This window comes from Dama dama, chromosome 18, assembly GCF_033118175.1.
Source record: "Dama dama isolate Ldn47 chromosome 18, ASM3311817v1, whole genome shotgun sequence".
Classification (NCBI taxonomy): Eukaryota; Metazoa; Chordata; class Mammalia; order Artiodactyla; family Cervidae; genus Dama; species Dama dama.
Window position 1 is genome coordinate 113,364,334 of NC_083698.1, and position 12,421 is coordinate 113,376,754.

The window sequence follows — 12,421 nt, forward strand, 5'->3', positions numbered from 1 at the left end:
AAAAAATTTTAAAAAAGAAATCAATAGAGGACATCAAAGAAACTAAAATCTGGTTCTTTTGAAGCTCAATATAATCAATAACCCTCTTTGTTATTGTTTAGTGGCTAAGCTGTGTCTGACTCTTTTGTGACCCCATGGTCTGAAGCCCACCAGGCTCCTCTGTCCATGGGATTTCCCAGGCAAGAATACTGGAGTAGGTGGCGATTCCCTTCCCCAGGGGACCTTCCCCACCCAGGATGGAACCCAGGTCTCCTGCTTGGCAGAAAGATTCTTTACCACTGAGCCACCCGGAAAGCCCAACAAGCCTCTAGTCAGGCTGGGAAAAAAAAAAGAGGATACAAATTACTAATATCAGAAATGAAAGAGGGGACATCACTACAGATCCCATGGACATTATAAAAGATAATTAAGGAATACTATGCCCACAAAGTTGACAACCTAGATGAGATGGACCAAATTCCTGAAAGGCACAGTCTGCCAAAACCATTTCAAGAAGAAACAGACAATCTGAACAGAAAGTGAAAGTGAAAGTCACTCAGTCGTGTCCGACTCTTTGCGACACCATGGACTGCTACAGTCCATGGAATTCTCCAGGCCAGAATACTCGAGCGGGTAGACATTCCCTTCTCCAGGGATCTTCCCAGCCCAGGGATTGAACCCAGGGCTCCCACATTGCAGGTACATTCTTTACCAGCTGAGTCATCAGGGAAACCCAAGAATACTGGAGTGGGTAGCCAATCCCTTCTCCAGTGGACCTTCCTGACCCAGGAATCAGACCAGGGTCTTAAAAAATTGAATAAATAATTAATAACCTTCCAAAGCATCAGACCCAGATGGATTCACTGATGAATTAATTCTACCAAATGTTTGAGGAATAATTTTACCAATTATTTACAGTCTCTTTCAGAAGAAAGAAGGAAAGGAATACTTTCTAACTCATTCTATGAGGCTAGCATTTCCCTAGTAGCAAAGCCAGACAAAGACAAGGAAAGATAACTACAAAATGATCTGTCTCATGAGCATAGATGCAAAAAGTGAAAGTCGCTGAGTCGTATCCGACTCTTTGCAACCCCACGAACTATACAGTCCATGGAATTCTCCAGGCCAGAATACTGGAATGGGTAGCCTTTCCCTTCTCCAGGGGATCATCCCAACTCAGGGATCAAACCCAGGTCTCCGGCATTGCGGGTGGATTCTTTACCAGATGAGCCACAGGGAAGCCCAAGAATACTGGAGTGGGTAGCCTATCCCTTCTCCAGGGCATCTTCCCGACCCAGGAATCGAACTGGGGTCTCCTGCATTGCAGGCAGATTCTTTACCAACTGAGCTATCAGGGAAATCCCACAGATGCAAAAATACTCAGTAAAACATAAACTCAACAGTATATTAAAAAATTATGTACCATGACCAACTGGGATTTATCCCAGGTATGCAAAGCTGGTTTAGTATCTGTAAATCAACTACTATAACCTGTCACATCAACAGGCTCAAGAAGAAAAATGATATGATCCCATAAGTAGATGCAGAAGAGGTTTTTGACAAGACCCAACAACCACTATGATGGGGACTATTTGTAAACCGGGAACAGACAGGAACGTCCTCAGCTTGATAAAGAATGTCTACGGCTAACGTTGTGCTTAACGGTGAGAAACAGGAAGCTCTCCCACTAAGGCCCTGAGTGAGACAAGTAGGTCCTTTCACCACTCCCTTTCGATATTGTGGCGGGAGCCCGAGCTAATGCCGCAAGGCAAGAAAAGTAAAGAAAGGTCTACACACTGGCAAGAAGAAGAAAAGACTGTCTTTGTTAAGAGTTAGCAATTTAGGATTTTGAAAGCCTTTCTTCTAACGAGAAAGGAGATCTGGAAAGTGGTTTATTTCCCAGGCTTATATAAAACTAATTACCTGGTTCAAAGCCCTGTAACACCTAACCATGTGGTGTTCAGAATACAGAAGGAAAGCACTGCTTCTGTGGCTGGTCTGAGAGTCAGACACAATTCAGAAAAGAGTCTATAGGAACCTGCATAGCATGTCAAAAACAGTGCCTAGCGACAGAAACACCTGGGAAACACAGAGCAATGAGCACATTCTTAGACAGTGGTCCATGTGGCAGCAACGGGCCATCCAGACAGTGGAAAACAATGCACGTTTCTTCAGTCTCTGGAGGGATCTTTCCCATTCCCAACATGCATACTTGTAAACAGATAATTATAGACTATGAACATCCATGGTTTCTTAAATATAGCAAACCACCAAATATAATCTGCTTAGGTTTAAAACCATAAAGTGAGTTTGTATGCCCTTACTTTTCTAGGGCAGAATCTCACAAATATCAGTTTTGTTTTTGTTTTTAAAGACAGAATGGGGAAGCAATTAAAACATGCTCAAGGGGTCTTGCCAACAGAAACATTTCTGTCCCTTCAATCCCAGTTCTCTACCTGGCTGCAACTAGCAGAAATGAAAGCGAGATCTAATACATGTTAAGGGATACCTAGTAAGAGTTCATATAATCACAGTTGGTGTATATCTAGTGCTTTACCTTTCCAAGCTGTCCTCCTCCAAAGTAATTTCCATGAATGCCTTTAGTCTCCTGTCAATAGTAGCTGCAACATCCTTCACTTTTGAACTCTTATGTTTACCTGTTAAACACAGAAAAATATTGAACACAACCAATCAAAAAGGACACGTACTTTTTCAGTGCAGGCACAATTTTAGTTAAGACAAAGCCTCCTATCCTCGCCTAAGTTAGCGCATCACTGACCAATGGAGCAGAAATAACTCCTCTAAAGGGATGTCAGGAGATCCAGTGAGGGATGACAAAAACCCTGCCTCACATCTGAGGTATTTCCCAAAGGCATGGCCCCTGTTGCTGCCCGTGCCCTCAGACCTGACCATCAGCACCTGCAGCAGCAGTGACACTGGTGCACTGCAGAGTCGTCATCTGCTCGGCAAAGGTTTAAGTGCCTATCAAGTACCCGGCGCTCATTCACTCGCCAGCCGCCATCCTCACACCCTCCCCGTGGAGAGCATCCCTCACCTTGCTGACTGGCCCCCAGGAGACACGCCCTCGGGCAAGTCTTTCCAGATGCCCAGCTGGGGTCACACTAGCTACAGATTCCTGTCACAAATCTGCAGCCATACTATGCATTCATGCTTATGGGGATAACTTGTTTTGTGAGGAGCCCCCTAGGCATAATACCTTAGAAAATAATTTCAACGTTAGTTCAGTTGCTCAGTCGTGTCCGACTCTTTGCGACACCATGAACCGCAGCACGCCAGTCCTCCCTGTCCATCACCAACTCCCAGAGTCCACCCAAACCCATGTCCATCGAGTCGGTGATGCCATCCAACCATCTCATCCTCTGTCGTCCCCTTCTCCTCCTGCCCCCAATCTTTCCCAACATCAGGGTCTTTTCAAATGAGTCAGCTCTTCACATCAGGTGGCCAAAGTATTGGAGTTTCAGCTTCAGCATCAGTCCTTCCAATGAACACCCAGGACTGATATCCTTTAGGATGGACTGGTTTGATCTCCTTGCAGTCCAAGGGACTCTCAAGAGTCTTCTCCAACACCACAGTTCAAAAGCATCAATTCTTCGGCACTCAGCTTTCTTTATAGTCCAACTCTCACATCCATACATGACTACTGGAAAAACCATAGCTTTGACTACACGGACCTTTGTTGGCCAAGTAATGTCTCTGCTTTTTAATATGCTCTCTAGGTTGGTCATAACTTTCCTTCCAAGGAGTAAGCGTCTTTTAATTTCATGGCTGCAGTCACCATCTGCAGTGATTTTGGAGCCCCCAAAAATAAAGTCAGCCACTGTTTCCACTGTTTCCCCATCTATTTGCCATGAAGTGAGGGGACCGGATGCTATGATCTTAGTTTTCTGAATGTTGAGCTTTAAGCCAACTTTTTCACTCTCCTCTTTCACTTTCATCAAGAGGCTCTTTAGTTCTTCTTCACTTTCTGCCATAAGGGTGGTATCATCTGCATATCTGAGGTTATTGATATTTCTCCCGGCAATCTTGATTCCAGCATGTGCTTCCTCTAGCCCAGTGTTTCTCATGATGTACTCTGCATATAAGTTAAATAAGCAGGGTGACAATATACAGCCTTGACGTACTCCTTTTCCTATTTGTAACCAGTCTGTTGTTCCATGTCCAGTCCTAACTGTTGCTTCCTGACCTGCATACAGGTTTCTCAAGAGTCAGGTCAGGTGGTCTGGTAAAACTCGTCAAAAAATGTAGAAACACAACAGTAGTCACTGCAAGGTTATTACTGTATTTTACACTTGGCTAAGTATCTCAGAGGCGTCTCTCATTATTTTTCCAATACTATTTCAGCTGGATGGGATACTCAGAACACACACAGTTAAAACTAAGCAAACCACAGATACGCTAAGTATTAATGCCAAAACACTATCATTGGCAAAATGATTCTGATTTTTAAACATACATGACAAAGGCAATAAATGACAAATCAATAGAAATTCGGTACAGAGGAGACATAATGGGTCCTGGGAAGAGTGGACAGGAGCTGAGTTAGGAAACCTCTGTGATTCATGCTGGTACAGGGCAGCTACACAGCAGACGCCCAGGCAAACAGCATGTGTGGAATGTGGAAAGCTGGGAGAAAGCACCTCGAGAGCCTGACTGGCAGGGTACTTGTTCCCAAACATGCCAAAACGGATCTATGTAAGAGACACTCAGCAGTATCCCAAACAATACAAGAGGAAACTCAACCAACCTTTATTAATAACCAAGATAATGTGCAAAACAGCTGTGAGACAAATGATGCCTTCAATATCCTCAGAAATGACACATGCCTTCAATTCATCTAAAAATGACCTGCAAAAAAGTAAAAAACAACTGCATTACTCAATAATATATCTTAATACTTTATAGAAAAACAAATAATAGCCAAGATTCATCAACCACCATGAATTCCAGTTTTCAGGGAATGGGAAATATCACGTTTCAGTAACATGGGAAATTGATTAAACTCTCCCCACACTCTTCACTGTAAGCATGCCAAATCATACAGGTGAGACAATAAAATCAGATGATGCTGCTAGAAAGAGAACAGGGATGTTCTGGTAAGTGAATGAAGGCCTCTGCATACTCATAATATCACAAAAAAGATTTAATGTGCTATTGAAAGATAATTCACAGCTGTTGAAATGATGCTTTTGAAGTCTGCAGCAAACATATCTACTACTGAAGTTCCACAGGTATCAGACATCTGCAGGACTCTCCCTCCCGTGGCGCGTCAGTGCTGCCTGTACCACAAGACACCCTGGAATCAGGTCAGGTGATACATGCGTGGAGAAATGAGCGTGTGCCTAATGAGAACCACACGAAGCTTAACCAAGTATACACTGTCAGAGGCACTGCAGTGCACAGTAACACTTTAAATGTGTCTCTCTAAATGAACTGGAGTTACAATAAGCATAACCAGAGACTATCTGGATGAACGCATCTCTCAGGAAGTTACAATTTCTCTTTGTATAAGTATAATGCTAATATCTGAGAGTAAAGGAACAGAGCTAAAGCTACCGAGAGCTTACAGCCACAGGAGTAAGAAGACAGCAAAGAGAAAAGGATTACCTGACCACATTCGGAGATTTTATTATTATTCCTATTAGACACCTTGAAAATGGTGGAAGGGCTGAAAGACCCTCTGGTGGGGTAAGCTCTTCCATATCAGAAACCTAAAAAAAGCCAAGTTAGTAACACGAGTTAAGACTGAGACTGGGCTAATCGCTCATTTTATACTTCTCTGAACTTTCTTCCAAACTTGTGAAAGGCCTTCCAGAAACTCAAAATAATGATTTCTGTTAACTTTTGCAATGCCTATCATTATTATGATTCATCCATTACCGTACACAGTGGGGTCAATCAATTGGACAGAAAAAAAAAGACACATGTCACTTGACAAGCCCTCTGTCAAACACCCTTTGATTATCTTCTTTTGTCAACAATGTATTTCTACACTAAGCAAATTTAACTGTTATTAGCCCAGGTCAGGTTTTCTCAACTCAAACTTTTCCTGTAAAGCAGTAAAATAGTAAATATTAAATAGTAAACATTTTCAACTTTGTGGGCAAAATGATCTCAGCCACAACTACTCAATTCTGCTGTTAAGGCACAAAGCAGCCAGAGGAAAAAAATGTGAATAAATGGGCCACAGTGGCCCACAAGCCACTGATGGACTCACAGCCGTCAGCTATGTAACTCACAGGCCTGAGTAACTTCCAGGTCTTAGGCTGTGTATAGGCCAGGAATCACACTCCTAAACCAAAATGATCTCCCTTCAAGCTTTCAGGAGGGCCTGAAATTCTATTAATGTCTTATAATTTTATCAACTTCTTTTATATTTGTGATTTCATAATACAAAATTTGTACAAACTTTATGTTTGCATTTATATATTTCAATGATATTTCCTGTCAGATTTCACCTTTCCAAACTGAGAGAAAACATCACTGTTTACTGTCTTAAGGCACTGTTGCATGCCCTCACACACTAGCATCAGGACTCCATGCCAAACTCCATGCTCCTTATTGTGACCTGAATTATCATCCTGATTATGTCAGCCTTGAACCAAGCAGACTAATCATATGAAACAAGCTCCTGCCAGGCAACGGCCAGTCCTTTATGGACTAGGAGCAAACTATCTGTCTAAACTGATACTACAGGTTCAAACTTCCTGTGCTTAAAAGAGAAAGTAAGGCTTATGTATCACACAACAGTCAGAGACGTGAGCTACTCCAGAAACAGTGCAAGGGCACTCACACATCCTGCTCACCGCTGCGCACAGCCGCTTCCACCTGTCAGGAGAGGGCATCTTAAGAAACGGATCAACTCACGGAAATCTCTAACACATGGCAAAAAGAAGGAAGGACCAGCGTGATTTTAATAAAGATTGACAATGTCCTTTGCATGTTCTGCCCCCCATGGTCACATGACTGAACAGAAACCAGCCACGGAACCGTGAGGTGCAGCTATGGGAGAAGCGGACCTCCCGTGGTACCTGAGCCCTGAAAAATACCTAGAAAAAGGCAAAAATGTGCTGCCAGCAGAAAACAGCCTCTTCAGCAGTCAAAATGAGACACAGCAGTTTTGGGACAACACACCTTCCGGAGCTCGTGGCTTATCTCAACCACAGACGCAGCGATCAGGGTGGAGAACACGCCGCGGTGAACAGGCGTGTCCACGTGCCAGCATTGCACCGTGCTGATGAATTCGTGCAGAGGAGTCTGAACAGAGTAAAGGAGCTACGAGAAACACATCGGTCACCATTAGTCCTTACCAGTCACCGTCAGGAACGCGGCCGCCTCCTGTCTCCCCGGGCCAAGGCCCGTCCCACCTGACACCCCTGCTGCCCACGCCCTCCTCTCTGCTGCTGAAGACGACACACAGCCCGAAGGCCCTGGGCAGTACCTTGAACACACTCTACCCCAGAGCAGAGAAAAACCCTGAGAACAGGAGCATCAGCAACATTACTAATAAAGTTCTCAAAACGGAAGATGAAGAAATATCACTGACATTACGGGAAGACCCCCACTATGAGGCCTCGTGTTCTGAACAAAGCTGCACCGACAATAGTGAGGAAAAAAAATTCTGGCACAAATTACATGAACAGATCACAGACACCTGAACCGACTCATCAAAAACAGGACTTTTCAAATTAACTCAAATATGAGCTAGGCTACAGAAAATATGGCCAATGACCGTCAATTACCTCTACAAGCTAAAGGTAGAATAAAATGGAAAGTTGCAATAATTCATAAACATCCTCCCAATGAAGCATTTTTAAAATCTTCACTCCTAGCAGCTGAGTACTCACAAGCTACTGCAATTAGTTCTCTGCTTCTGTCCTGCCAGGCCAGTGGCCCACTGACCCGAATCACCAACACAGTCCCCAAACCAGGGCTCAGAGGTGGGCTCTTGGCCCCCTGGCCTCCCTCCCCGGAGCATGCCGCCCCAGGGAGAGGGGCAGCACCAGTGGGAAGGGGCCCTTGGCAGCCGCCTCCTGCTGCGTGGCACCTCCCCAGCAATGCCAACGGCCTGGCTCCACACCCTGGGCCGCCAGCTGGGCGCTGCCCCTCCAGTTCTGACCGTGCCAGGGAAGGTGCCCACACCTGCAAGCCCTCTTCAGGCTGCTTCTTGAAGCTCCGCGCCATGCACTCCAGCATCCGCTGAAATACTTTCTGGACCATGTCAAATACCGCAGCGACCTCTTCCTCTGAGTCTGTTTTCCGTGTCAAGGAACTTCCAGTTATCTCTTTCAGAATGCCGAGAAGCAATGAAACATAAAAGAATCCCTTCACTGGAAACAAAGTTGGGAAAATCTGTTGTTTAATCACAAAATTTGGTTGAAGTTATTACATTTTTCACTTAAGACACATATTACGGTAACTTAGAGGAGTGTTACTGGTGAGCCAGTACCAAGTTGATCAGATTAATATAAAATCTAACATCCATACACTTGGTCCTTTTATTAGACACAAAGCCACTGTCCTCAAAAACAGGGCGTGCACACTCGGCTCCCATGGACAGCGCGGCTCCCGCAGCACCGGGTGCAGGATGTGTGCACATTCTCACAGGATGGCGACACTGATGACGCGTCTGACAGGCAAGGCCCAAGAGCTTCACGACCAAAGACCTATTTCTATCTGTAACAAAACTCTGAAAGAATGAGCTCACAGCACATTCTCTCCTGGGAAATGCTGATTATTAAAATATCTAAATACAAAAATCATTTTAGCTTGGTTCAAGATGAGGTTAGCAGCTTAGGGCCTTCTACTTGAGGGGAACAGACAACTCTGTGTAATAAACCCACCTACATTTGAGATATAAAAATTTCCAAGGAGCTAATTAGAATTTTAGAAGTGTTAAAAATAGATTCAATTCTTGTGTGCTGCTAAGTCACGTCAGTTGTGTCTGACTCTTTGTGACCCCCTGGACGGTAGCCTGCAGGCTTCTCTGTTCATGGGATTCTTTAGGCAACAGTACTGAAGTGGGTTGCCATGCCCTCCTCCAGGGGATCCTCCCGACCCAGGGATGAGCCTGCGTCTCTCACGTCTCCTGCACTGGCAGGAGGGTTCTTTACCACCAGTGCCACCTGGGAAGCCCAGATTCAATCCTTAGGGGAAAATAATTACTAGGTGATAAACTGAGCTACCCAAATGCAAATCATTTTTAATGTTTCAACAATTGGGCTTAGGTTTGTTTATTGTGAAATATTTGTTTGTCCGTTTGGCTGTGCTGGGTCTTTGCTGTGGCATGTGGTACCTAGTTCCCTGGCCAGGGACTGAACCTGGGCTCCCTACATTGGCAGCATGGAGTCAGCCACTGGACCACCAGGGAAGATCCTAAATTTAAGATGAAAGTGAGACTTATAATGAATTAAACAAAGCAAAAAGTTAGATCTTAAAACAACAAATTTTCTTCTATTTAATATTTAGCCTCTGTGAGTATTTTAAACAAATAATGTATTAATTCTGCTGAAGCCCCTTTAGTTACAGAAAAGGAAATGTATAATCAAGGCAGCAGAGCAAAGCTACTGCCACCCAGCTCCGCTGCAGGCCAGCCCCCAACCGCAGGGACAGCAGCATGGGGAGGAAGAAGCTGTGGGGTCTGAGGCCAAGCCATCTCTGAGGTCTGCACGACGATGCTCAAGACCACACAAGGCCCCAGAAGACTAATGCAAACTTACTGTTGGATTTGCTAAATGGTAATACCATTTTCAGTCTCTTCTAGCAAATATCTGAGTTAGAGCCATTTGAACCCCTCCTTCCCAAGCCTCTCTGGCTCTCAGAAGGAGCATGAGCAGCCCCAGCTGAGGAGTAAGGGTCACGTGGCAGCAGCCGGCGAGGCGGCAGGGTGGGGCTCACAGCAGCGCAGCTCTCAGCCAGAGCCTGGCCCTAGGCCGAGGGGACGGCCTGGGCCCCACACTCTTCCCGCTACTGGACGAGGGGCTGCAAGAACCCGCTCGGATCCCTGGGGCTCCAGATAACCCTCCGCCCGGATGGCCTGAGGGCAGCCAACTCCCCACGCACTCTCTCAGCACACACCACCTGGCACCTCCTCCAAGGCAGGTGTGGACACCACGGTGTCACCAGGGCCACACTGTCAGCCCACCCTCAGGGTGACAGCAACCTCCCCGGGGTCCCGGCAGGGGGGCCTTGCACAACTCCTGACTCACAGGCAGACGGCGAGCACGCTTCTGTGAGCGCTGCCCACGGACGCCTGACGGGTGGCCACGCAGCGCAGTCGTTCACAACCACAGAGCCCCCAGAGGAGAAGCCTAAGACCCCGCCAGAAACACTGCACTCGTCACATCCAGTACCAAACGCACTGCGAACTTCCTGGTTGCCTCGGCCTGCTAGTTCCTTTTTTGACGTAAACTAGTTTGTGTTACACGTCTGTCACTTAAAAGCGAGAGTCCAGCGAAGGGAGGGACTGCTTCTTATTGTGAGTCGCTCTTAACTAGTCCTTTGACAAACCAGGTACCTGTTTGCATGATTCCAAGGCTCCACTGTAGAAGCCGTGTCTGAAACTTGCGGTCGCCAAGGCCAACCATGATGACATCCTTACACACAGTCAGGTAGGTCTGGAAGAGAGAGACGCGCTGCTGTGACCTCAAAGAGGCCAAAGGGGCCGCACGCAGCTGGCACGGCTCCTAATACCTAGGGGCTGCCAGGTGAATCACAGAGAAGGTGTTCACAGAGGGGTTTCCATAAAGACACATCAATTCTCAATTTTCTTTCCATAGGAAATCTAGAAACATATTTTCTGTAATTCCAAAAACAGCACTGAATACCTGTTACCTGTACACTGTAAAATTACATTAAAATTACACAGTTTGTGCTTCACAGAAGATAAACTCTGGACACTCAGATGCTAGCGTAGGTGCTCAAGAAAGCAGCATCACTGACTGAAGTCACAGTTCAGACCGGAAATGAGATACGGAAGGCCCTCACAAAGTGGAGCGGGGTCTCCACGTCCCGGACGCCTGACCTGGATGATCTGCTGATAAGCCACCCTGTGAAGCTTCAGGTATTCTTCGTCTTGATCGCGAATGAAAGACAAGACTTTGCTTTCTAACCAGGAGCCGGTGTCTTCCAAAGTGGACAGGTAGAGTTTGCCGTCTGAGCAGAACTGCCCAAAACAAGAGGAGCCAGGTCAGCGGCGGCGCCCGGCCACCGGCCCCGCGCCCCGCCCCAGCCGCACGCACCTTGTGCTGAAGGTGGACGCTCAGCCGACAGTGGAGGCTGAAGGCCCGCAGGGCGGCGCCCTCGCTCAGGCGCGGAGGGCTGCCCTCCGACAGCTGCAGGATGGACTCCAGATCCCCCTGCCGGACAGGACTCCTCAGGCCGGGCTCCGACCGAGCAGCCCGCACGGGAGGCGAGGACACCGCGGCCCGGAGCGCCGGGCAGGCACAACGCCGCGGGGCGTCCTGAGAAGCCCGCGCCGCCTCCCTCTGCCAGGCCTCCCGCAAAGCAGCAAGGAGACAGCTCTTCACGGGCGCTGCCCCCGGAGCCCTGGACGCCCAGACTGAGCTCTGCCGTCTCGTGCCTCCCACACCCCTGCCCGCCCCGCCTGCTGTTGGCACGTGGGGGCCTCCGGCACGACAGAACCGGGCAGCAGCAGCCGGGGCTGGCCGGAGGAGAGAGCTGAGATGGGGAATGAACCCACAGGACTGCACCAAAGAGCCTGGGACACCCTGCCCCAAACTCGGGTGGCTGGAGTCCCCACAGCCGTGAGCAGAAGAACGAGGGTAGCGGGCAACCTCCTGCCCATGGCCCGTTCTGGCAGGCAGGCTCATCCGCAGAGGCAGACGGGACACTGGGCTCTGAACACACTTGGTAGAAAAAGCAGGGCCCAGAAATGGGCACCTGGTCCCCTCCCACCCCCAGGTGAAAAATGACAGTGTAACCATGGAAAACTTGTATCTGACTTCATCAGTCAACTTCCACGGTGCCCGTGTTTGTTCTACAAAATTACCTTGGATGCTTCAAGTGCTTTCAAAAGACAGTTCAGCTTCTTCTGGGGCGCAGAGAGGAGGCACTCGCGGTTCTTGGGGTGGGTTAGCAAATACTCCACATAGACCAGTGCCAGCCCAGGTTTGACCGGACAGGGGTCCTGGACCCGCACTTTCCGCCTGGAGGCCGAGTTACCCTGAGGGGCAGGGAGAGACAAGCGGGAGGAGAGCCGTGAGCCCAGCACGCCGCCCCTGGCGGAGCGCAGCGTGAAGACCCGTACCTTGCTCTGAGGCGGCTCCTCGGGCAGCCAGTCACAGACGAGCTCCAGGATGTGCCCCACGTGGCCCCAGGAGCAGAGGCAGTCCAGCAGGATGCAGTAGGTCCTGTCAGCGGCTCCCTCCTCTTGGTTCCTCAGAGTGGAAACCACACCGCAGCT

The 12,421-nt window shown here is 47.8% G+C and overlaps 1 protein-coding gene across 3 annotated transcripts in view; it reads right to left on the reverse strand.

Moving 5' to 3' along the window:
• NCAPG2 (non-SMC condensin II complex subunit G2) overlaps positions 1-12,421 on the reverse strand; it is a 66,754-nt gene that overhangs the window by 6,629 nt on the left and 47,704 nt on the right. For all 3 annotated transcript variants that reach the window (XM_061166243.1, XM_061166244.1, XM_061166245.1), the window contains 10 exons: positions 12,266-12,419; positions 12,008-12,181; positions 11,238-11,354; positions 11,021-11,161; positions 10,514-10,613; positions 8,140-8,327; positions 7,132-7,272; positions 5,605-5,708; positions 4,745-4,845; positions 2,537-2,636 (listed from right to left, as the gene is read on the reverse strand). In XM_061166243.1, coding sequence (XP_061022226.1) covers positions 2,537-2,636; positions 4,745-4,845; positions 5,605-5,708; positions 7,132-7,272; positions 8,140-8,327; positions 10,514-10,613; positions 11,021-11,161; positions 11,238-11,354; positions 12,008-12,181; positions 12,266-12,419 — 1,320 coding nt within the window. The remainder of the gene's footprint in view (positions 1-2,536; positions 2,637-4,744; positions 4,846-5,604; positions 5,709-7,131; positions 7,273-8,139; positions 8,328-10,513; positions 10,614-11,020; positions 11,162-11,237; positions 11,355-12,007; positions 12,182-12,265; positions 12,420-12,421) is intronic.